This window comes from Vigna umbellata, chromosome 2 (assembly GCF_029865625.1).
Source record: "Vigna umbellata cultivar VRB3 chromosome 2, Vumbellata_1.0, whole genome shotgun sequence".
Classification (NCBI taxonomy): Eukaryota; Viridiplantae; Streptophyta; class Magnoliopsida; order Fabales; family Fabaceae; genus Vigna; species Vigna umbellata.
Window position 1 is genome coordinate 11,203,943 of NC_142166.1, and position 26,542 is coordinate 11,230,484.

The 26,542-nt window shown below is 33.3% G+C and overlaps 3 protein-coding genes across 3 annotated transcripts; all 3 read right to left on the minus strand.

Moving 5' to 3' along the window:
* LOC148203415 (uncharacterized) lies at positions 1-1,055 on the minus strand. Its single transcript, XM_088105697.1, has 2 exons — positions 775-1,055; positions 1-579 (listed from the first exon to the last, which is right to left on the minus strand). The coding sequence occupies exon 2, from the start codon at positions 576-578 to the stop codon at positions 165-167; it is 414 nt and encodes a 137-aa protein (XP_087961823.1). The 5' UTR covers position 579; positions 775-1,055; the 3' UTR covers positions 1-164.
* Positions 1,056-13,643: 12,588 nt separating this feature from the next.
* LOC148203416 (uncharacterized) lies at positions 13,644-14,766 on the minus strand. Its single transcript, XM_088107551.1, has 5 exons — positions 14,681-14,766; positions 14,478-14,588; positions 14,296-14,377; positions 13,820-13,918; positions 13,644-13,739 (listed from the first exon to the last, which is right to left on the minus strand). The coding sequence occupies exons 1-5, from the start codon at positions 14,764-14,766 to the stop codon at positions 13,644-13,646; spliced, it is 474 nt and encodes a 157-aa protein (XP_087963677.1).
* Positions 14,767-18,462: 3,696 nt separating this feature from the next.
* Positions 18,463-19,474, minus strand: LOC124839785 (cucumber peeling cupredoxin-like). Its single transcript, XM_047315710.2, has 2 exons — positions 19,189-19,474; positions 18,463-19,088 (listed from the first exon to the last, which is right to left on the minus strand). The coding sequence occupies exons 1-2, from the start codon at positions 19,373-19,375 to the stop codon at positions 18,688-18,690; spliced, it is 588 nt and encodes a 195-aa protein (XP_047171666.2). The 5' UTR covers positions 19,376-19,474; the 3' UTR covers positions 18,463-18,687.
* Between the last annotated feature and the right edge of the window lie 7,068 nt (positions 19,475-26,542).

A 26,542-nucleotide genomic window follows, 5' to 3' on the forward strand; every position in this document is an offset into this window, starting at 1 on the left:
GATTCAAATCTTAAAACATGACAAAAATCTAGTAACGAAACATAGTAATTTGTCAGAAAAAAAGGAAAAACTGAAACCTATGAAAATAACCTAAAAAACCTTCAAATAAATCTATTATTCCTCACATTAAGTATACTGTTCATCTTAACTTTTTGCTACCATTCCTAAACTGCAGGAGCCTTACCTTTACTACTGATCAAAACCATCTTTTTATGATTCTTTTCGGCCCTTTTTTCAACTACTTGATGATTTCCCTTTGCTTTGTGATCTGAGGAATACTTGTTCTTCACTTCCTCCTTCTGCTGAAACTGTGTGATTCCATCACAGCCACCTCCCAATGGATTACTCACTCCATATTGACTCGGACCAGAAGAAGCATCAGAAGCCATAGAATCATCACTTTCAACATCTGCATCAGCTTCTGCTTCTTCATAATCATAATCCAAGCTAAAACCTTTCTCCTCTTTATCATCACCATGTGCATCCTCATCTCTCGGAGACCCAATATACATGGTCCATCCAGATTCATTGCTGTGACATTCCTCTTCACCTCCCATCCTCAAATGGGGTGGCTCCATCCTTACAAACCCCAGAAGAAAAGAAGGAAAGGGTAGGTTTTTCAGTTAGTTTCAGCAGGATAAACAAACCAAAGCATAGAAACTACAGAAAAATTGAAGAAAGCTTAGTATATAACCCTCACACACACATACACATATACATATATACATATATATAGTATAATATAGTCTTGAAAAGAAGTGATGGAGTTTTTACCAGACACCTGAAAACTCTTATCCCACCATGTTTCTGACCACAGATCAGTTTTCCCTAAAGACAGAAAAGATAGAGAGCCAGATTGCAGCCCCAAAAGCCCATAGAAAATATGATCATATTAATGGCATGGAAGAGCCTCAACTCAACACCACAACACCTGGAAAATCTCTGCATAACTCATTAATTGTTATCTGACTTACCTTGCAGCAGAAAAGAGAGAGAAAGAGAGCTAGAAGCTGTCAATGAAAGTGAAACAAAAAGCATAAATATACATAGCACAGTTCCTTGAATTTGAAAGGACAAGGGTTGTTGTTCACTTTGGTCATTGGTGTTTCATAAGAGGAGATGCTATCATCATCATTATTTCTCTGCATCGGTCATTAAATAAGAAGACAGCTTTAAATGCAGAGGTGCAGATTGCTACAGGCTGCAAAACCGGAGAGAATATATATATATATATATAAGATCCATTGTTTAAATAGGACGGAAGAGCACCTCTGCATTACCTCATTTAGCTTTTAACTCCTTCAAAATTTTTTGTCGCTTCATGTGAAACAAACAGGCCCTTTCTTCCTTCTTCACTTCTGAAAAACTGCTAATTTTAACTTCAGTTTTTAAGATTTTTACACTAAGTTTTCACTGTCAAAGCAAGGGAAAAAAATTCTTACTGTAAGATTTCAACCAGTCTTCTCTCCTTCCTTCTTTCTGATATGCTTTACCTACCTACATAGCCTTTCTAGTTTGCTAGCTTTTTGACTATAGATACATATACAAGCAGAAAATGATAATTTCTCCACGGTTTTGATGTTATTCACTAGAAATATAGATATGTTATTCATCATTTTACATCTATTTTATTTTTTTATTTGATTATATCATATATTTATAAATTTATAAATTTATATTTTTTTATCATAAGCATTATAATTTTTTTTTAATTATCTTGATCATTTGAACTCTTAAATTAGTATTTTGAATTTTACAAATCAGAATATCAGTAGTGTATGACCAGTAATTTCATGGTTGAACAAAGTAAATAATATCATCAAAGAGTACATCATTCCATTACAATTTGAATCAACTATAGTATATCTTGAGGTTGTACTATATGACATCGTTGTTGCATGACAATGATTATGTGCTAGAGGGTTTCCTCATTCTTCTGGAAAAGATTTTCATGCGTCTTTTGAAGCATTGAAAAATGATGAATTAATCGCAAGTTTATGTCAAAACATGTCAAAATACAACAAGGGATAATTGAATTATGCTGATTTTTTTTTTTACAATGAACCATATGAGGATACACAGTCAAACTGTAGTTAGGAAATAATGTTTCTTGTATCACTTATGTTGTGGTTGGTAATGTCCTTTTATTTCTGTGTTGTTGGATTGATTCTAGTTAGTTTTCTCTTGGTGTGATCCAGTAGTAGGACATGCAACATTCCTACTTTTTAAATAACTAGATTTATTGCTTTAAAAATAAGATTTAGAAAATCTTGTATTTTTACTAATTTTTCGTATTTTATCTAGATTATTTTGAACATTTAAAAAAATAATAAATCAAGTAATAAGAATTATTATAACTAAGTAAAATGAAAAAAAAACTAATAAAATAGATATATATATATATATATATATATATATCAATAAAAAATATTAAGTAAAGATATATATTATTTAAAATATTATTAAATATGTGTGTGTGAATTAAAAAATAAATTGAAGAATGTTCTAAAGAGACAAGAAGATAAGAAAATAAGAAAAAAAAAAAAAAGAAGATAAAGATAAGCATTATCTCTCCATTAATGGAAGTAATAATGACTTGGTCATCCATGTGGCTTATAAATACATGGATGAAAGGGATGATGAAGGAGAGTTATTGGAGAAAGAGAAGAAAGAGAGAGAGAGAGAGAGTTTGAAGCAAAAGATTGGAAAAGATGTTAGTATTGCTAGTGGGTTCTTCAATCAATAAGACACTGATGAATAACGTTAAACCCTTTCCATGCAAATCTTAATAAACTCATGTGTGTTTTATTAAAATTTTACTTATTTTGAATTATATATTGTTTTATTTACTTTCTTTTAAATTAATTCTAAATATTATACTCTTTATTTTTATTTATTCATTTCCTGTTTATTCTTTTTAAATTTTATTTTTAGTTACCCACAAGTCTTGCTTAATTATTTTTTTTAATTTAACTTTAGTTACACACTTATTTTATTTATTTATTTCATTTAATTTATCTTATGCATTAGTCCTACATATTTTTTTATTTTTTATTTATTTTTAGTTATGTATTGATCTTTTATATTAATTTATATATATTTTTGTTATGTTTGTTTATAAACATTCCAATTAATATATAATTATTTATTTAATTAAAATTCTATTTTGATTCTTATTTTATAATATTTTTATAATTTAATATATATATATATATATATATATATATATATTAAATATTACTTATTGAGTGAATTTGGATAAAAAAAAATACGTTTCATTGTTATTGTATATCTTTGTGTATTTTAGATGTTATATTATTGTAATCCTTATAATATTTTGTGAAGATTTTCAAGGATATGTTTGTTCGGAAAGAATCCTAGGTTTACCTATGGAAGCGTTTGTATTTGGAAAGTTATAGTTTGGTGCATTACGAGATAGAAGACAAGGATAATGGTAGAATTTAAGAAAGTTTGATCAAGTAGGTGAATATTTGAATACTCAAAAATAATGACTTAGCTAGATTAGGATATTTATAAACCAAACTTAAGATTGTCTAATACCTGGTTAACATTTCCAAGGTTAGGTAATGAATATACACCTCTTATGTGAGCTGATAAATGACTAATATTATTGAGAAAAAATTATTATAATTATACCATGTTTTTATGATAAATATTAAACTATTTAATTACATTTAAAAATAACTTTTTATGTTCATAGTAGATCATCAAAAGTAAAATATAGATCCTTATATCTCATATAAAATGATACTAAGACTTATGGTTGTAGGTCCAATTCTAACCCTATAATATTTGTATTATGTGTGGAGTTTATTAAGATTGATATTTAAGGCTCACTCATTTCATATTTTTCTTTCATATGTATTTATTGTATGGTAGAAAAAAACCTCCTCAATAAGAGTTGTTTTAAAAATTGTTGGGAGAGCTTCTAAAGATTAACTCGTAAATAATTTATATTAATAACCTTAGAAGATATTAAATATATAAATAATCTTCATTTTGTGTAAAACTCTTAATATTGTACAAAACATATATTTTTATAATATTTTATGAACAATTATGTGACACCCAGACACTAACGAGGGCGGAGAGTGATTGTCGATGCAAGAGGCACGAAGTGCAAGGGACACTGACAAGGAGCGGCTCCTGGCAGGCTTCCAATGAAAGGGGCACATGGACGAATTGAACATACACTGGAATGAGAGGGATCTAGAGACTGTATAGGTATGAGACTATACAGTTGAAGGATAGCTTAAAGGGATTGATTTGGCTACTCATATCACCAAAATGCATTTGCTTTTCGGTAGCCTAACCCATAAGATCTTGAAAAATTCTATCTAAATGTCTATGCTAAATATGTTTTCTAAGGAGATTGAAATCATACCCCTTATTCTACGAAGAAAGATTTTGTATCTGAAAAGACAATGAGATTATTTGTAAAATTTGTAGATTGCAAAGTTTAAAATATTATCATGACTAACGATATGAAGGAAACAACAAAGCTTGACGGAAGGCAAAACATATCATTATTACAAAAGTTCTCAAGATAAAATTGAAAGAAATGTATAGAAATAAAGATAGTCTTGTTCACCCATTCTCTTAGTTTAACTTAGCCTTACCTTCTTCAATAGATGGGAGCATGTCTCATACTCATTGCATAAGAGTCTCATTATAAGAAAAATGTGATAAGAAGTCACTAGAAGAAAAATGTCATTTATATACAGATTATTATGTACAGATTCTGATCCGTAGATAAATGTCTCATTATATACGAATTTTATATACGGATGAGTTAGATACGAATTTTTCCGTATATAATAGGAAAAAGTATATATACAAATTTTCTATATGTAAAATCGGTATATAATAGTGGCACCTTTTGGTGGGGGCTTTGCCAAAGATAAATCTGCATATAAAATTTGTATGTAAGTGGATTCTTTATGCACATGTTATATACAGATTTTACAATAAATAAAAAATAAATTAAAAAGTTAAACCTCATAGAAAACCTAAGAGACAGAATCAGTACCCCAAATTTCTCCTCGACTCTTTCTTCCCTCTCATCGAGCCATCAAGCCCCTCTTCTTCCCTCACGAGCTCTTGTTCTTCCCTCTCGAGCTCTTGTTCTTCGCTCTCATCAAGCCATTTTTATCCAACCCTTCTTCTCTAGCCACCATTGAAACCCTAACCTCTACTGCAAACGCCTCTTTCGTGTTACCCTAGCCTCCACCCTGTGCTCCATTACAATCTCGTGCTCACTGACTAAAGCTTTCTGACTCACACTCGCTCACGGTCATTGGTAGAGAAGAAGAATGTCTCACACTAACCGTTCTTCTCGCTCACGCTCACTCAAAGAGAAGAAGTTCGTCCATTCTTCTCGCGTTCACTCGCCTTGTTGGACATCAGGCTCACTTGGGAGTGTTATTCGTTCAAACCTTCTTCTTTGCTCGTCCCCTAAATCCTTAAATTCCTAAATATTTGCGCTAATTCACTACAAATTTTCGTGCTCCTTTGTACCCTTGAACCATAAGAGTTGCATCACTCACTCACATTGAAAAATCTATCTGGAACTAAAAAATGAGTCGCACCTGCTTCTTCCTTCTTCCTTCTCCATGACAAAGAAAGATTGTTGATTCATTTTCCCGAGCTCCATACGAGGCGAAAACCCTAGCGGAGGTCCACCACTCGTGCTTCAACCGCTCACGGCTCGATAGCTCATGCCTCCAAACGAGGTGAAAACCCTAGCCAAAGTTATTGAGGGTTAGAACAACTCTTGCTCTATCGTCCAATGCAGGCAATGTCGAGTGTTGGAAGGACAAAGAGGATTGGAGAGACACAACGATTTTTTGCCTCTTCGTGGCATAAATGGAAAAGTTCACCAAAACTAGGTATACATAACTTCACTTTCTATTTTCCCCTTTCAAAAAAGTTTCCAAATTTTCGATAGTGAAGCTTGAAGGGTTTATTTCTTGGTCCTTATTCTTTTCATGGTATTCTCAGAACGAGTTTTCATCTAAGAAATTTTTGGGTTCCCTGCTCGGTTTTAAGTGCGGCTACTTCAAGGGTGTTATTGACCCTTCTTATCAAATGATAGTATTCGGATATATCTTAAGACTGTTTGACAAATTTGGTTTGAATTAAAAAGTCTAAGTGAAGCAAACTTTTACTATTGAATTACCCATGGACAGTTATCACATCATAGGAAGATATCAATTGTTTCATTTGCATCGTAAATATGTAAAAGGTTGCTTAATTATTTGATCATACGAAATCATGCAGAAAGAACCGTAGGGATGCTATTTTGATCTATCTGTGCTACTCTATTCCGAGAGTTAATGGTGATTACTAGTTAATACCCTCAATAACTACCATGGTCTAACCTTTTTGTTCAAATTTTCATACTGGATTGAACTTCATTAAACTTTTCTTTGTCATTGCAGGTTGGAAAAGCTTTAACAAAAGATGATAAAGCTCAAACATAATTGTTCTGGTTGTGATTACAAGTTGTTAAATTAGTATTGAACTTTTGAGTTTTTGGTTGTGATATGGTTACCATGTGTTTCTTTGAAGGGATTATGTGTGTTTGTTGTTTTGTTGTAGGGGAAGAAAAAGGAAGGAAATGTTGCGGTTTGTTGTTTTGTTTTGTTGTTTTGATGATGAGGAAGAAACTGATTGGTTAGATGATGTGGAAGAAACTGATTGGGAAGATGATGAAGACCTGAGTTTCAAAATTCATAAGAGATGAGTATTCTTGAAGACCGGTTGACATATTTGTATTGAAGTTTCTTGGATAACATCTTTCGTTACATGTGGCTTAAATGTATTAGCTTTGATACTGATCATGTTCATAAGTATGCATTTGTAACATCCTTCATTTTAGGAAAGCATAATAATCCTGAGTTATGCAATTGGGATGTTATGCCTTAGCTATGTGATTCTTTCATCGTCAATATTAAAAGTAGTTGACCAAATACACTGGTTGTAATTCTCAAGTTTTCTTTACGGTTGAGACATTTTTTATCCATTTATATAATTGACAATTATATTCATGTAAATAATATTTATATATTAATGTAAAGTGTTTGTTTGTGGTTTAATTCATTTTGTTCAAATATGTCACTGGTATAAGCAATTAATGATTGATATACTGTCAGGTTGATTACATACGGATTTTTCTGTATGTAACTTATATACGGATTTTTTCGTATGTAACTTACAGACAGATTTTTACATACGGATTTTTTCATATGTAATTTATATACGAATTTTTTCGTATGTAACTTATATACGGATATATCCGTATATAATCTATCTACGCCTCTTTTATATACGGATTTTTGTCCATATGTAATTCGTATATAACACTAATTTATATACAGATTTTGGAGGTTATATACAGATTATGACCGTATGTAATTGCGGTTTTTCTTGTAGTGAGTTCAAACACAATTCACCCATTTTGTTAAGAAGTTCATTACTTTCATTTTTTTTTTCATTTTTGCATGTGTTATTACTTCCACTACACATATCCCCTCCAAATCTAAGGTGTACCTCAAAGGTCAAAATATGGTAGAAGTATTATCCACACTTCCAGGTTACAAACTAAAATTAAGGAATGTGAGTCAAGTATAGGTTGATATAAACATTCAGACAAAACTGAAGCACACATGAAGGTCTTGTCATCTTAATGTACCCTATATTCCTATTCATCAGTTATAGGTCTCAAAGACTTTACTTGGAAAATACTTACGACAACATTCTTATAAATGAATCCATTTCATATATGTACTTTAATTCTATCAATATTTCATACAAGGAAAGTAGCTTTATATTGAGTTTCTTTTGATAATGCATGGCATAAAATAAAGAAAGTTGAGGGGATAAAGTTATGTTTTGATCATTCAAGTTTTCTTCAAATAAGAAGAAAGCAAAGTTTGAGATTTTTTTGATTTAATCTTGTCAGTTTTCTTTCAATTAAAGTTTTAATTCTTGAATTACAAAATCAAGAAGCAAGAAACTACTACAATGATAAGATGTAAAGGAAAGCAATGTTTCTTTTTAACATAGGTCAAAACTCTCCACATGATTTCTCGATCAATTTTAAGACTCTATTAGTGAAGTTGGGAAGTCTTCAACCCCATAGTGTGCAAACCCTCACTTTAGCATGCAAATTGAAAACATCATTCACTTTAATCCTCACTTTACAAAACCCCTTTCAATGTCTAATTTCGTGGATGTTGTAGCTTGCAAGTGTCTTTCCTATTTCTACTCCTTTTTCTCTAACACTTTCATTGGCACAAGGACTAAAGTGAATAACGGTTTCCAACATTTTACAAATTTCAAGACTTAGTTTCATAAAGTTAGGAACTATACTCGATAACACTTGAGTTTGTGTCCTTTTCAACTAAATTCCATCCAAGTGAGATATAAGCTGTTAAGTTTTTCATTACTAATAATCATTGAGAAGAGAAAAAGTGATGTTTGATCAATATCTCAAACAAATAGAAATCTTATAGGAGTTTTTTTAATCTACTTCAAAATGCTCATATCTCATGCTTCTCATATGGTGCTTCACTTGAAATATTTGTAACATTTGATATTTTTTGTATTATATGGAATATATTATCAGAACGGTTTAATGTAATGATTAGTGTGAACAAATAAACTAAGAGGGGGTGAATTGATTTTCTTTCACAGATGTATATGTGTGTATGCTTTTATCATTAAATGTTAGTTTTCTTGTTGCCGATCTTATTAGTACGTTTGTGTCAACACTCAATTTTGTCCGGGTTGTAAAAAATTCTATTTTTATTGGTTATTTATTATTTTCCTTTTATTTTATTTTACCTTTTTGTTTTATTCTATTTTTATGCTTTTAATTCAATTTCTATTTTATTTCTTATTTTCAATTTGTTTTAATAGAGTTAATTAATCAAAATAATTAAAAAAAATTAAAAAAATTGAAAAATAATATTAAAAATAATTGAAAAATAAAATAAAATTGAGATAAAAAATAAAAAAAATAGAAAACGTGGAAAAGGGGATATGTGGGACGTGTCTGAAGGAGGGAGACAAGGTGGTTAAGGGAGGATTTTCTAAGATTTTTTGAAAGAAAAAAGGGGAGGAGACCAGGTGGTTAGCAAGGGATTTTTCCAAGATTTTGGGCAGAGAGGGGAGGTTGGATCAGAGAGAGAAAAAGAGGAAAAGGGGGGCACACGAGGGACGTTCATCTTGAGCGATCATCCAGTCACAGAAGGGTATCCACCATTGGCACCGGAAAAGAAAGACAAAGGCCAGAGGAGGAAGGAGAGGAAGTCACCGGATACTCGCAGCTAGCAGCAGCCTTAGAGCTCCGAGAGGTAAGCCTCTTGCTCCCCTGTGTGATCATGTATGTTTACTGTATAACTGCCTTTTATGTTTATGCCATTTTGCTTATGCTATGGTGAGTCTGCCACATTCCCCATTTTAGAATCTTATAGCATTCGTTTATCCTCTTCCTCTAAGCATCCATCTTCATCCTTTCTTGACACTGAACCTCCAACTCCTTTCATCCATATTCACCCACTGCCACAAGACATATTAACACCCACGGCCACTACTAACACCTCACGGTCACCACCTATCTTCACTGACTACACCATTAACTAAAAAAAATCAAAATCTGTCTTCATTGCTCTGGCAACAAACAACACCAAAACAGATTCAAATCACCAAATGAGAAAACCTAAACACAAAGATAAGAGAAAATGGTAGAACAATCATCTGCCACGCCGGCAACGGTGGCTGGGAGTTCCGCCGGCGTGAGTTAGGGTCGAGCAAAGGGGGGTGCCGGTGGCGGCGTTTCTATCCCAGGCGTAAAAGGGAGACCCGTGAGGATACCTGCGAGCAGCGAAGGCGTTTCCAACATTAGCGTTTGCCGCTGGTGATGTCTCTGGTCCAGCTATAGGGCGCGGCGGTGTGGCATCGGAGGCAGCGGTGGCCGCGAACGGAGTGTAGCGTCGGTGTGTAACGCGGAGGAAGACCCTCCCTGAGAATCGCTGTTTTTTTGAAAAGAGAAAGGTGGAGACGGTGGCGTCGTGGCTGGTGGTGGTTCTGGTGGCGCGAGTTGCCGCCGGCGAGGCCAAGGCGTGTTCTGGTTGAGGTGACGGTGGCCGGTTATGGCAGAGGCGACGGTGAGTTCGTGGTGCAGAGTAGAAGACCTTGGGTCTCTATAGAAGGCGCGAGCTGGAGAGTGAGGAATGGGGATGAACCTCCTGAACCCCTAGGAAATTCTAGGTTAGAAATCATTCCACTGGGCCAGGCCCAGAAATGAGCGCACGTCCGGGAACCTTAGGCCCTTTTGGAACGCTCGTTATTTAGTCTCGTATTCAAACGTCCGTTCGGACATTTCTTGGACGGACTATTTGTTAGCCATCTCCCCAACGAACGTCCGTTCGTCATTTTCGATAACGAACGTTCGTCATTAGGCTACACTGTTTAAACGTTCATTCATTAACGAACGTTCGTTCTTAAGCTTACATTTTTGAACGTCCGTTCGTCATTTCAATAACGAACGTTCGTCCTTAAGCTTACATTTCTGAACGTCCGTTCGTCGTGTCAATAACGAACGTTCGTCCTTAAGCTTACATTTTTGAACGTCCGTTCGTCGTGTCAATAACGAACGTTCGTCCTTTAGCTTACATTTTGAACGTCCGTTCGTCGTGTCAATAACGAGCGTTCGTCCGTAAGCTTACATTTTTGAACGTCCGTTCGTCGTGTCAATAACGAACGTTCGTCCTTTTAGCTTACATTTTTGAACGTCCGTTCGTCGTGTCAATAACTAACGTTCGTCCTTAAGCTTCCATTTTTGAACGTCCGTTCGTTATTTCAATAACGAACGTTCGTCATTAAGTCACTGTTCAAACGTCCGTTCAATAACGAGCGTTCGTCATTTAGCTTCCTGACTAAACGTCCGTTAATCATCTCCCCAATGAACGCTCGTCTCTCAGCCTCAATTTCTCAACGTCCGTTCAATAACGAGCGTTCGTCATTTAGCTTCCTGACTAAACGTCCGTTAATCATCTCCCCAATGAACGCTCGTCTCTCAGCCTCAATTTCTCAACGTCCGTTCAATAACGAGCGTTCGTCATTTAGCTTCGTGACTAAACGTCCGTTAATCATCTCCCCAATGAACGCTCGTCTCTCAGCCTCAATTTCTCAACGTCCGTTCAATAATGAGCGTTCGTCATTAGGCTTCCATTTATGAATGTCCATTCGTCATCTCCCCAATGAACGCTCGTCTCTCCGCCTCAATTTCTCAACGTCTGTTCGTCATGTCTTCAACGAACGTTCGTCATTTAGCTTCCTGACTAAACATCCGTTAATCATCTCCCCAACGAACGCTCGTCTCTCAGCCTCAATTTCTCAATGTCATGTCTTCAATAAGCGTTCGTCATTCAGCCTTCGTTCCCAACGTCCGTTCGTTATCTCTCGACGAACGCTCGTCATTCATCTCACATTTTTAAACGTCCGTCCGTTATATCCCCCTATGAACGTTCGTTATTCTTAACGTCCGTTCAGCCATTTTCATTTCTTTTGTTTATTTATTTTATTTTTATTTTTTATTTATTTATTTATCTTTTTCTCTTATCTTATTTTGTTCTATTTATTTATTTTAAACATCTACTTATCCTAAATATATATATTTAATAATACAATATTCATAGTTTAAATAAAAGAATTTACAAGATTATTTTTTAAAGGTTTAAGCACACGTGTGACCGCTCGCGTCGTCCTTGTGCTAAAAACCTCTTCTTCTTCTTTCTTATAAAAATTATTACAAAAATATTTAAAGGTTTAAGCACACGTGTGACCGCTCGCGTCGTCCTTGTGCTAAAAACCTCTTCTTCTTCTTTCTTATAAAAATTATTACAAAAATATTTAAAGGTTTAAGCACACGTGTGACCGCTCGCGTCGTCCTTGTGCTAAAAACCTCTTCTTCTTCTTTCTTATAAAAATTATTACAAAAATATTTAAAGGTTTAAGCGCACGTGTGACCGCTCGCGTCGTCCTTGTGCTAAAAACTTCTTCTTCTTCTTTCTTATAAAAATTATTACAAAAATATTTAAAGGTTTAAGCGCACGTGTGACCGCTCGCGTCGTCCTTGTGCTAAAAACCTTTTTCTTCTTTTCTTAAATAAAATTTCAAAAATACGTTTAAAGGTTGAACACTCGTGTGATCGTTCGCATCGTCCTAGTGTTCAATACTTTTCTTTCTTATTTACGTAATATTAAACGAGGGTATGAGTGCTCGTGCGATCGTCCGCATCAGCCTAGCACTCAATACTCTCAAGTTTTCCTAAATAAGTAAATAACGGTATGAGTGCTCGTGTGATCGTCCGCATCGTCCTAGTGCTTAATATCGTTATTTCTCTTTTTTAAAAAATAATTAAACATATTAAAATATCGTTTTAAAGGTATGAGTACTCGTGCGACCGTTTGCGTTGGCCTAGTACTCATTACCTTCTTTTTCTCGAAAATATTAAAAACATAAAATCTCCAAAAATTAAAAACATCTGCTTTTCCAAACAACAAACAATCTCTTAACTAGAACTACGTAACCCTGATTTCTCATTTTGAATGAGAATACGTAGGAGCAAGGTCAATCCTTGTCGGGCCCAAAAAACGAAAAAATATGTTTTGTTTATTTAGAATTTTATTTTAGGGGATAATTAAACATTTTGAAAACTACATCATATTCGTGCATTTAGTTAAAGGTACTGCCTTAGGGCAGGCGTTGTGGGGTGCTAACACCTTCCCCACGCGTAACCGACTCCCGAACCCAATCTTTGGTTTTCGTGGACCGTGCTTTATCGTTTTGAGGTTTTTCCGTAGTTTTCCATAATAAACTATGGTGGCGACTCTAATTCTCTTTTCGAAACCCGTTTCTTATTTGGATCGTCGTCCCGTCGCGATTCCGGTTGCGACAGTTTGCCAATGAGTTAACACTTATTGGTAAGCTGCGTGTGAGAGTTACAAACTCGATTCCTAATGTTGATATTATTAGTGGTTGTACAATTGATATGATAATATGTTTTCTTTTTACAGTTGTGTGTAAGACAACATGTTCACTACTACAAAAAAGTGCATAGATAACGTTTTTTTTATCATAGATAGCGCTTAAAAAAGCGCTATCTATTCATGCACTATCTATTAATAGATAACACTTCTCTATTGTGGCTGACAATAGATAGGGCTTCTTTAAAAAAGAACTATATGCTGTCAACCACCAATAGATAACACTTTTTTAAAGAAGCGTTATCTATTGGTTCAAATTTTTTTAAAAAATAATTAATTTTAAAATAAAATATAAATTATTGGTTCTATTATGTACAAACTCACACTATATATTTGTTCTATTATATACAAAAAAAATATGAAATATTGAGAAAAATATGATAAATGTCTCAAAAAGAATGTTCATTAATATATATAAAAATTATTCGTACAATAATATTTCAAAATTTAATCACTAAGTCGTCTAGTATGTATCATGACATGACATTACTTTATAAGATAATCTATACAACCATAACATATATATCCTATCAGTACTTATAAACATGTACATCACCATAACTTAACCTATATGCATGTACTAATTACATGTAAACACCAATTTTCTCTAACTTCAATGATTTGACCTTCATGATATTGTTGACATCTGCAACTAGAAAAATACTGCAAGAAAGAAAAATAATGTAGAATTAGTTAATTAAATTTTACTACAAATTAATTATAACAATAAAAAGATAACTTACATCAATTGGAATTGTTCCTCCTTCACAATATGTAATAATTTTCTTCATACATTGACACACATAATACCCACAATCATTGCTGTTGGGTTGTCTTGGACGCTACAATTCCAAAATTAAAAAACATTTTTATAATATGAACATAATAAAGAACCAAAACTCTAGTATACCCCAAACAGATTCAGTGCATGATAACGAATAACTATATACCATATATAAGTTTAAACTCTTAATAATAAGTCATGCTTTCATAACAACCATATACTCCTCCAACCAGTTTCACAATAATACAAGTTATTTAACTAACCAATACCATGTAACAAGGAAACAAGTCTTCAACCATTCAAGAATACAAGTTATTCACCTAACCAGTACAATACAAGCAATCATAATGTGAACTAAAGGTCACATAAGGTCATTCATCAATTTAATTATGACAATCAAGACTATACTATACAAAACATAATAGAGTAATGTACCTTGATGGTTGTCCACTTAATATTATTTGACTTAGACTTTGAAACCATGTTTCCTGTTTGAGCTCGATAGGTTTGTATAACCCTAGTAAATAAATAAAATTAAAGCATGTATAAGTAAAAATAATACAACTAAAAAGTATACATATATGTCAACTAAAAGTATACAACACATATATTCTTACATGTCAAACATTTTCTTCAAATTTTGTCTCATATTAATGTCTACCGCCACTTGATCAAGATAATGAATTATCTCCAGTTTAAGATTGATTCCCAACAAGACCCAATGTTGACTACAATTTGAAATGAATCAACAAAATTATAATTTGTACATCTAACTTTGAAAATAATACATAGTTGATAAAGTTGTAAAGTAAGGTATTACCTGGTATTAATAGGTGCAAGAACAAGCTTATCAATCACCCCATTATCAAGAAAAAGAGTAATTATTTTTTGCATTATGTCTTTCATTAGTAGCTCATGTGTTGTGATTTGGGGTGATAAAAAAAAAGAATGCCTTATCATTTGGCTGAACAAAATTTTGATATAAGTACCTTATAAAAGAAAAATATAAGAATGTATTAGCAATATCATAAGGTGTCAATCTAATAATGAAGTTAATGATAAAAAGTACTATACGTTATACCCGATATATATAGAAATTGTAGTTGCACTTAGCCATGCATAGTTAGTAATTTCTTCAATAATTTCTACATTAACGATTTCTTTATGATTATCTATTCCAAATATGTTTTTGTGCATTTCTATTGGATGAAGTAACTCTGATGGCTTTAGTTTCATGTATGAAGAGAGACAATTGCACCATTCAGAAAGATTGAGATGAAATAATTTATGATGAGTATGTTGAATGGCCATTTTCCCTTGACATTTCTTTTTAGGTGCGACACATTCATTTGTATTGTTCATATTTTTCTTTTAAGATTGAGTAGAATCCTAAAACATCATCAATTAAACAAGTTAAGTAATATATAAAATATGTTCATAAATATGAATTGTATAAACATACCTCATCACCAATCTGTATGAAATTCATTGGTCATGCCACAAATGTACCTATTGTTTGTCCTATTGTCATCATGTCATCATCAACAATTGGTATAGGCAAGGATAGATTTGGCTCCAAAGCAATATCTATACTAACTTTGACATGTCCCTTAGGTAGAGGTCTACCATGTAGTGTATCACTTTTAAAATTATGCAATTTTCCATGGGCAACCAAGCAAAGTGATGGTGATAATGAAAACAATTTACAACTTGAGACCCCCTACATTATAAAACATAACTATAAGACAATCTCCAATGTGACTAAGTATGAAGACCTATGAAAGTTTAAAGTAAGCAAATTAAAGTAATAATGAAAGTAATGTAGATAAGTTAGTTACCTTGGGAAAACTATTTGATGACAATGTGCGACTCCCTTGGCCACTATTAATATTAGCTTCTTCAGTAATATTTGGTGTGTCAATTTTTCGAAGCGAAATCATCTCATTTTCTATTCGTGTCATTCTTTCCGACATGTCTTTCACTTGAGCAGTTAATTTATCATGCTCATGGTGGGTATGGTGCTTTTTGGGCGGAAAATAATCTCTATGACCGACTCCAAATCTCATTCCCCTAACACGACCTAGATACTCTCGGAGATATAAAGCTTGACTCAGAATGTCGGAGTGATCATTACTCATCTCCACTGACACTCGAAAACCACTTCTAAAACCTCAAAAGTGTTCGTCTCACAATTTTTGTCGTTCCACCGTTCTCTCACTCGCATTATACCCTAAAACATCAAGGGAAGAAGAGAAAACAATGAATGCATCGCAAGCCCTCTACCCCCAACTCTACTTGATTTAAACAGAGACAAACACACAACAATCAACCACTAATCACAACCAGTCAAGTATAATACCCATAATCAACACACAAGAAATATCTAGCCACTGCGAGCGACTTGTTCCACCAACGCAACACCGCCTTGCTCCACCGTAGGTTTGGAATGAACGCGTCGCGTGAAACTTGGAGAAAATCTGAGGTGAAATTAGGGCGAATGGAAGTCAAACTTGGGTGAAAATGGGAAGTGAATCGGGGAAGTGAAATTGGGCGAAAATCTTAAATTTAGGGGAAAGGGGAAATTTTGTTTCAGAGTGAAAAGAAGTTCCACGAAAACGCAAGAAGCTCTCGAAGGAAAACGCAACAGAAGCTCTCAAAGGAAAACGCAACAGAAGCTGTAGAGGGAAAAAAGGACTCAGACTCAAATCTTTTTCTTTAAATTTTTTTAAACACCCAACAGAAGCTCCTTTTAAAAAACGCTAACTATTTTAATACAATAGATTGCACTTTCTTAGAAAAGGACTATCTATTGCGCTTGAATAGATAACTAGATAACACATTTATTAGTCTATTTAAAATTATAAATTAAAAAATTAATATTAATTATTTATAGATAGCACTTATTTAAAAGTGTTATTTATTTCCATGACAATAAAAAAGAAACGCTATATATTGTTCCACACGTTAATAAATAACATCTTTTTTAAAATGTTATCTATTTAGTGTTATCTCTGACCAATTTTGTAGTAATGATAACACTTGAGTTTGTGTCCTTTTCAACTAGATTCCATCCAAGTGAGATTTAAGCTGTTAAGTTTTCATTAATAATCACGGAGGAGAGAAAAGTGATGTTTGATCAATATCTTAAACAAATAGAAATCTTATAGTTTTTAATCTACTTCAAAATGCTCATATCTCATGCTTCTCATATGGTGTCTTACTTGAAATATTTGTAACATTTGATATTTTTCGTATTATATGGAATATATTATTAGAATGGTGCAGTGTAATGATTAGCGTGAACAAATAAATTAAGAGGGGGTGAATTGATTTTCTTTCACAAATGTATATGTGTGTGTGTGCCTTTATCATTAAATGTTAGTTTTCTTGTTGTCGATCTTATTGGTACACTTGCCAATGAGTTAACACTTATTGGTAAGTTGCATGTGAGAGTTACAAACCTGATTCTTAACGTTGATATCACTAGTGGTTGTACAATTGGTATGATAATATGTTTTCTTTTCACAGTTGTGTGTAAGACAACATGGTTTCCTATAGATTTGTATGATGTGTTGTTTGATTATATGATTTTTACTGAAAAGTTATACATATGTATGTATGTATTAAAATGTCTTGGATTTTAAACAATGAATTAGTTTTTTTTCAAAAATGAGATTTTTTTTTATTTTATATTAACTAACCTTTCATTTTAGTGATTGTGATTTCTACTTGTGATTATCATATTTTTATATGAAAAAGAATGATAATAAAGTGCAAAGGAAAATACATAACACTAGAGAGAGTAGTCAATATCAAAAGATGTTTGGGATAATAGTTTTATGTTTTTTCTTTTCAATATTCTAAAAGAAAAGAGTTTTTAGTAGAATACTTTTAGCTTCGAGGATGATCTATGGAATCCTTAGTTCCCATTTAGTTGCTTAGACATGATATTAGTTTTAGATATTTATATTATTTGATTAATACAAACATCATGTGTTAACTATCTCGAGATTTTTTCGGTCTTTCTTAATAATACTTCTTGATCATTCTGAATATTTTTCAGTTAACTGATAACTAGCTATAGGATTCTAGATAGTCTTAATTTCAAAGTGTTCGATTAAACCTCTCTTTTTTTAATTGTATTATTGTATGAACACCAATACCCAAAAGTCGTGATTATTGTTTATTTTGTCGGTCTGGTACCTTATTGGTTGTGGTCTCAATCCTTACACTTAATAATTATAGTCAAAAGATTGAAATTACATTACTTAATTGTTGTACAATTGGCAGAACATTTTCTTATGTCTTTTGAGAAGTGAGAGTATTTATATTTTATACGTTACACCAAACTTTGAGATTCCAAGATCGGTTTTAAAAACCCCATAAACGCGGAAAAGTAGGACTTTACATATAAATTAATAAAATTAATAATAGATAGAGAAATCATAATTTCACACACACAAATATTTTACATCATTCAATATTTTTTCTTTTCATTTTTCTTAAAAAAAACTACAAATACTTATTCTTTTATAACTATTTTACTCTATAAGTCATCGTATTATAGCTGTATATTATATATAAATTAATCGGAATGATGTAGAAATAGTCACCGGTAGGGCAATTATTCTTCTATGCATAGTCAAACAAATTAACAACACCAATGGAACTAGATCAAATTTATTTCACCCTACAAAAATACAACGACGAATAATGAAATCAACCTATACGTATATCCGACACTGAAGTGTGTGAAATCAAACACGGAAATCGAAAGCAGCAGGCATAATGAAATGGACTATAACACAAACAATGCAGAAGAAAAGCTTAGAAGAACAATGAGTTGACTACAAGGGTTGTGAAAACAAGAGAGAAAGTTGCGACTACGGAGGTGGCTGAGCCCGGTGATGGTGGTGGAGTTGAACCTGGCTCGGCGGGGGGTGATTGAGGTGTTGGTGCTTCTTCGCCGGAAGGTGGGGTTGGAGTGGTTCCAGAAGCAGGTGGTGATGAGGGTGAAGATGAAGAGGCTGTGACGTTGACGCTCAGCTTTTGGCCACTGCTGCAATGGCCTGTAATGGTGCATGCAAAATAGAACTCCCCAGTACGAGTGAGGGTGATTTTAGCTGGTGAACTGGTCAACACTTCCTTATTTTGATCCACGCTGCAGCTATCAAAGCTTGCCTTGTCGTTAAGTTCTGCCACGGTGTGGCCTGAGCTGAATCTGAACTCTGCAATAACCAAACATCATAATCAAACAAAGATTATTGTAACCCAGAACCTTAAAAACAACGAGTAGGCAGTTCTTATTACGATGATGGTTTTTCTCACCTAGGATGTCGCCCTCTCTGAATGTGATAGTGGAAGCCCAGTCGGAGTAGAAAGAAGCGCCACCGGTGGGAGCACTTATCCAACCAGTGCTGTTACCTACTGTGTATTCTGCAGCTTCTGTGCCTGTTAGAATCGTTGCAGAAACTGCAATTGCTACAAGAATCACCATGTTAAGTAACTGAGCCATGGAGCTTTTGTGTTTATCAGATCGCCCCTGATTGATTGATTGATTGATTGATGAATCTGTTGCTGTTTCTGAGAATTAAGAATGGTTTGAAAGTGGCTTGTATCTGCGTTTGAATATATAGAAGATAGAGAGGGTAGCCACGAATTATTAATGGAACAGTTTGCTGGGTTTTCATTTTTTTAATAATCTAACAACTTGTTGGGTAACATACCAGATCAAGTCAATGCAAAGACATGGTCCCGGGCTTCAAAAATATAGTATAAATTTGTCTCTATTGTTTTTTTACTCTCTCTCTCTCCACCCACGTCAACATAAACAATTCTCCCAATTTTATCAATTCTTACCGGCTTGTTTTTGAATTTTTCTGCCTAGAATTTCAGGAAAAAAAAATCAAGTTTAAAGTAAGGAAAATTTACAATGAATGTTAATTAGTTTGAGTTCAAAATATTCACCTTTGAAAGAAGTTTATAAGATGAATATGTTTTCTTCTTATATCTCCATTGAAAACTTCTTCTAATACAATTTCAACAATTTAAATATATTTTTCTTGGTTGTGAGACTCTTTTTAGGTACAAAACCAAATCCTAAACTCTAAAATAGACCCTATGTCAAATACGATCATTAGCCTATTAATAGTATCTCAAAATACTTAGTGAGAAGAATAATCCTTTTACAAAAACAAGAATATATGATAGAGTTGTTTGAATAGAGTTATCTTGACAAAAAGATACATTTTACCTCAGGTATAATAAAATAGGAATATAATAACCTACCCCTCATAATTAAAAATTATTTAAACTTTATTGTTTTTCTTTTTTTCCATTTTTCAAATTTTAAAATTTTACATCTTTAATCGAAATAACATAATGTGAACTCGTTTAAACAGATTTTTGTATATTACAAACAAATTGATTGATTACTAAGTGTGAAGTATACGACAATTTTAGATAGCTACACAAAAGGTAAATAAGCACAAACATAGAAAAACACCTTAAACCAAAGCTTTGATACCAAATAATAAGAGTTAATCTTGTTGATTTTAGAAGATAAGGTGTTTGCGTTATGTTGCTTAAAAAGTCTTAAGAAATAATCTTCATTAGATATTAAGATAACAATGTTATATAGATGTGAAGATTCACTTCATAAAGACTTCAAGAGAAAAAAGAAGATGAATTCAAGATAAGAAATAAAATGAACAAAATGACAAGACATAAGCATAAAGGGGTGAAAGCAAATGAACGTAAGAACATAAGAAAACTTGAAATAAAGAGGTAAAAATTGAAAAGAAAGGGAATGGAAGAGGACGTGGAAGGTGACACACCACTTGGAATATGGACCAAACCACAATGAGAGTGGTGGTTGCCACCACTTGAACTAAAGTTCAAGATAAGACTAAGGATAGTTCACTCTAGAAAAGATAAACATTCACAAATGCATACAAAGGTGTCTTAAATTCAACATTCAACAATCATTTACAAATGGGGAGAAAGTCCTCTTAAATAGGCAAAGAGAGTGATATTCTAACAATAATACAAAGATGAGGGATACACTAGAAAAATCACAATATCTTTCTAAGTTCTAATGATAAGATAGGGAGAATATTCTCCAATTGCAAAAATATTCAAAAAGGTGCATTATCTCACTTTCATGTGTGCATAGTAGCCCCTACTTCAAGATGCTCTCTTTTCCACTTACAAGGGTTAGCAAAACTAGGAGTGTGGTTAGTGCACACCCTTAGGCCAAACTCCTTCCCTTCATTCCTCTAGAAGGTGACAACATAGAAAATGGAATTGCCCATTTTCTTTTCCTTTTCATTTTATGTTGGTCCTTATTAATCTCCTTAGGTGATAAAGTGCTTATGTGGTTTTCTTTCCATGAAAGGGAAAGAAATAAATGTTGATATGACCATAATGAAGAATGTGTTTATCAAATTGCCATGGCTTACCATATAATAAGTATGTGGCTTCCATGGGGACAACATCATAAAACACTTCATCCTTGTAATTTCCTATGGAGAAGCTAATTAGAACTTGTTCATTTACCTCAAATTCTCCTTCCTTGCTTATCCATGTAAGCTTGTAGGGTTTGGCATGAGGAGTGATTTCTAAGCCAAGCTTATCCATCACCCTTGTGCTAGTCGCATTTGCACTACATCCTCCATCAACGATTAAAGAGTAAACTTTATTATTAATGAGGCATCTAATATAGAAAATGTTTTCTTCTTGAGATGAGTCATCACTAGAAGAAGAGTAATCTCTTAAAGGCAAAGGAGAAGAGGAATGTTCACTCTCTACCTCACCACTTGACTTTAGGGTCATGGTTCTCTTGGTAGGGCTATTTAAAACAATGTGTCCATATCCCAAACACTTAAAACTTTTTATGAAACTTGACCTTAGAGAAGTGGAATGGTAGAGAATGTGATTACTTGGCAAATTAGTAGGAGGTGGCTCTTGGTGAGACTTTAATAGGGAACTTGTCATGTTTTTTTTTTCTTTAAAGAATGATTATAGTAGTCATTATGTGAGTAAGTCCTTCTTGTCTCATCCATTGGGCTTCAAATTTAAAGGGTAAGATGCAAAACATTTTTAAAGAAGAATACTCTCATACAACTCTATGTCTTGAATTTCCTTGCTCAAGCCACTCAAAAACCCAACTACCTTGGTCTTATTTGTTTCATCATGAAATTCGACCTTTATAATCAATGACTCTAACAACTTAAAAAATATTCATTCTCATACATGCCTCCCTCATGAAGCCTTTGGAGCTTCAAAAGGATTTCCCTCCTAGTAAGAAAGAACAAACCTAGTGCGCATAAAAAATGTCCATCCAAGAATTCGTTGGTGGCTTTTGGTGATTATTCGTACAAACTGTCACCAAGTCATGACTCCCTCAAACTCAACCACAACTTAAAAACATCATAATTAAACAATAATACAAAGATGATAGATACATTAGCAAAATTACAAAATATCTTTCTAGAAGCCTTAATGATGAGATAGGGAGAATATTCACCTGCAAAAATTAAAAAAAAAGTGCATTCTCTCACTTCCATGTGTGCATAATGGTCCTACTCTAAGATGTTCTTTTATCCACTTTCAAATTCAATTCATAGATGATGCAATTCAAGTCATCCTGTGGATTAAAATCCCCAAATAAACTAGAGAATCTAATACTAATGTTTATCTAAAACAACTTTCTTCTAATGATGCTTAGAAAATAATGTTAGCATGTTTTCCTTCTCATAGCTTATTTTACGCAATTGAAACAAATCTTAGTAAAAACAACACATTTGAACAAAACAAATATCTAAGAAAGCTAAACTCAAGGGCTTAATGGATGCATAAAAATACACTCATAAATGGGTGTCAAAATGTATATACAACATTGGGATGATTTTTGTAAAATCATGTATTCTTCTTTAACTAAACTTGTTCTGATTGAAGGTTTTCTTCTTGCTTCAATAGATCTCGGTCTTATAGGGACGATGTTTCTACAAGGACACTCTCACATTCAAATAAATATTTGAGTTTAACAACTCATATGTAACCGTAAACAAGTGATTATGTTAGCGATAAATACCTAAAGTAATTGTCTATTTATATTAATCTTAATGAATATTTATCTTCACATATTATTATTATTATTATTATAAGGATGACCCACGTATCTTAATCGTGTTACATAATAATTAGTTTTAAAAGTTTATTATTATTTGATTAGTTACAAACGTCATATGTTTACCTATGCCTATGCGGAAACAAATCTAGGCATTTCTTAATACTTATTGTACTTCCTCAATATTTGTGAGCTAACTTAGTTGATATCTTTAGGATTCTAGGTAGTTTTAATTTAAGATATTGGAAAATGTTCGCTTAAGCCTTTCTCTTTCTCTCTCTCTATATATGTGAACGATAGAGGAAGCCCAACAATAATATTGACTAATACCTAAAACACGAGATTAATTTTTTTATTTTGTCCGCCTCCTACCTCTTGGTCTCAATAGTTGCACTTAATAATTCATAGTCAACAAATTGAAATCATTACTTAATTGTTGTACATTTGGCAGAACATTTTTGAGAAGTGAGAGTATTTATATTTTAGAAGTTACACCAAACGTTAAGATTCCAAAATTGGTTTTAAAAAACTCCTAAGCAGAAAAGTAGGACCTTACATATAAATTAATAATATATTATATATAAATTAACCTGAATGATGTAGAAATAGTCCACGATAGGACAATTGTTCGTCTATGCATAGCCAGACAAATTAACAACCAATGGAACTGATCAAATTTATTTCAGCCTACAAAAATACAATGACGACGAATAATGAAATCAACCTATACGTATATCCGACACTGAAGTGTGTGAAATCAAACACGGAAATTGAAAGCAGCAGGCATAATGAAAGGGACTATAACAAATAATGCAGAAGAAAAGCTTAGAAGAACAATGAGTTGACTACAAGGGTTGTGAAAAGAAGAGAGAAAGTTGCGACTATGGAGGTGGCTGAGCCCGGTGATGGTGGTGGTGGTGGAGTTGAACCTTGCTCGGTGGGGGTTGATTGAGGTGACGGTGGTGCTTCGCCGGAAGATGGGGTTGAAGTGGTTCGAGAAGCAGGTGGTGATGAAGGTGAAGATGAAGAGGCTGTGACGTGACGCTCCTGTTTTGGCCACTGATACTACTATTCAAAAGCTTCTAAAGAGTGTTCACAGGTAAAAAGAAGGGAGGAAAAAGATACCACGTGAATGAGACGTGCAGGAAAAATATTATTCACTTGTATCTAAAACAAAGTTCATAATATCTAAAACAAAGGATACCACGTCAATCTCATCCAAATTGTCTCCGACAAGGAGAACATCATCGACATACACGAGTAGAGCAAAAAAGTGTAATTCTGTTCTTTTAATAAAGAGTGAGTGATCAGCTTGAGTGTATCGTATGTGTTGTAAGTGAGAATTAAGCTTTGCAAACCATTGCCGCTTGTCTTTAGCCATATAAGGACATGGTTAGGCCATGTGGCAGACTCATGTATGTTAAAATCAACTGCACACTACAAATTATATAACTCTTCATTGCTTCAATGTGTATTTTTCATTCACTGGGCTCTATATATAGCTGCAAAAAGTAACAAAATTACATATAAAATCTTACTCGAAATAGAAAATGAAAACAATAACAACAGCTTCTTAGTCGAGCTGTTACAGTGAATAAAAGTGAAAAATAAAAACTACCTAGATGCTGTGCTAACAGACCCGACGCAGGAGAAATGAAAACTTATTAGTAAATTAGAATGCTACCTTTTTTTAATTTAAGTTTATTTAACAAAACTTTTTCATAAATTTAATTTTTTTTCTTTTCTTTATCATGATTAGCTTGTTGTACACGTAATTTTAAGAATATATCATCTATTTGTTTCTTGTTTACTACATGTTTGAGTTCCACGTTTCCTTTCTTGACTTTTTTTTTTTTGATAAAATGAATTGACTTTTTTTTTTATAAAATGAATTTGAACGTCAATATGTTTGCTATGTTCATGGTTTACTAAATTCTTTGTCAACTTGATCGTTGATCTATTATCTATCCAGATTAGCACTTTCTCTTATATCATTATTTTCAAATTCTTCAACAGGTTTCTCAATTAAATTGCATGTCGGACATTTCACGATGTTGTCACATACTCTGCTTCACATTTGGATAGTGACACAATGGGTTGTTTCTTTGAGAACCACGTAAATGTTGTATCTCCATGAAGAAAACATAGTCAATCGTGCTCTTCTGATCATTCATATCTCCACACTAATCAATGTTTGAATACCTACTAAGTCAATAGTTATCTGACTTAGTATACAATAATCTGAAAGACATAGTATACATACCTTAGTATTCGCTTCAGTGCTTATCAATGAGAATATGTTGGTTCTTCCATCAAACAGTTTGTCTCTCTCAAACTTAGCATAATGTTTGACTTTGTGTTTGTCAAGTACCTAAGACTCCCAATTAAACTTTTATATATGCTTGCATCAACACGGTCCCCTTCTCTACTTTTATATAGCTTTGTGTTAGGTTTCATTGGAGTGGAAACCAAATTGCACTTCATCATATTTGCCTTTTATAGTATATCTTCAACATACCTCTTTTGAGACACAAAAGTCCCTACTAAGCTTTGATTCACCTCCAAAGCCAAAAAAATATCTCATCATGCCTGGATCAGTCATTTCAAACTCCCTCTTCATCACTTCTTTAAATTCTTCAACTAGCTCGATTTTACTTCCCATGAAAATCAAATCATCTACATATAGATCAACTGAAAACATACATGTTTTGTGTTTCTTTAGGTATAGATCATGTTCATACGGACATTGCTCATAACCATTCTTCTTGAAATAAATATCAATTTATTCATTCCAGGCTCGAGAAGTCTGCTTCAGACCATATAACGTCTTCTTCCGCTTCAACATCTTTTTTTTCTTTATCTCTTCTCATGTAATCGAGAGGTTTCTATACATAGACCTCCTTTTCAAGAAAACCATTCAGAAATGCAGTTTTGACATTCATCTGTTGAATCTTTCATCCTTGTTGAGTTGCTAGTGAGAATAGTATCCAGATTTTCTCCATTATTGCCATTGGAGCGAATACTTCATCATAGTCAATTCCCTCCCAAAGTAGCCTTTCACCACAAGTCGAGCTTTATAAGCCTCTGTATCTCCTTTTGCATTACTTTTCTTTTTGCATACCCACTTTACACTAATTGGTTGAACACCTATGATAAATCTATCAGCTCCCACATTTTATTTTTTGTCAATTGAGTTAATCTCCTCATCCATAGTTTTTGTCCATCTTTCATCAAGCATAACTTTTCAAACTTTACATCTTTTGTACTTGTTAAAAGACATGCTACATGTACCTCATCAATGGATTTATAAATATCATTTAGATTCTGAGATCTGGGCTACACAGGTTCATCTTCTTCATCATGCTCAAATTGTGATCTTTAGGCACCTAGTAGTGTCATTATGGCTCTTGTTTAACAATGTTCGAGTCCTCTGCCCCAAAAATTATTTTCTAAAGGCTTCTCCTTCGAATCAGTCCAGTTCCACTCATTATCTTCATCTACCTAGACATCCCAACTTACTAGAGTCTTGCCTGAAACTGGGTTGTGCAACTT

What these genes read in the sequence shown, in the direction of transcription:
- LOC148203415 (XM_088105697.1), bottom strand. Translation starts at nt 578, where the DNA reads ATGGAGCCACCCCATTTGAGGATGGGAGGTGAAGAGGAATGTCACAGC.
- LOC124839785 (XM_047315710.2), bottom strand. Translation starts at nt 19,375, where the DNA reads ATGGCTCAGTTACTTAACATGGTGATTCTTGTAGCAATTGCAGTTTCT. An exon ending in CAGAGAGGGCGACATCCTAG is followed by an intron (nt 19,089 to 19,188) that starts GTGAGAAAAACC and finishes TGGTTATTGCAG; the next exon opens with AGTTCAGATTCAGCTCAGGC.
- LOC148203416 (XM_088107551.1), bottom strand. Translation starts at nt 14,766, where the DNA reads ATGAAAGACATAATGCAAAAAATAATTACTCTTTTTCTTGATAATGGG. An exon ending in TTAAGTGGACAACCATCAAG is followed by an intron (nt 13,919 to 14,295) that starts GTACATTACTCT and finishes TTGGAATTGTAG; the next exon opens with CGTCCAAGACAACCCAACAG. An exon ending in GAGGAACAATTCCAATTGAT is followed by an intron (nt 13,740 to 13,819) that starts GTAAGTTATCTT and finishes TCTTTCTTGCAG; the next exon opens with TATTTTTCTAGTTGCAGATG.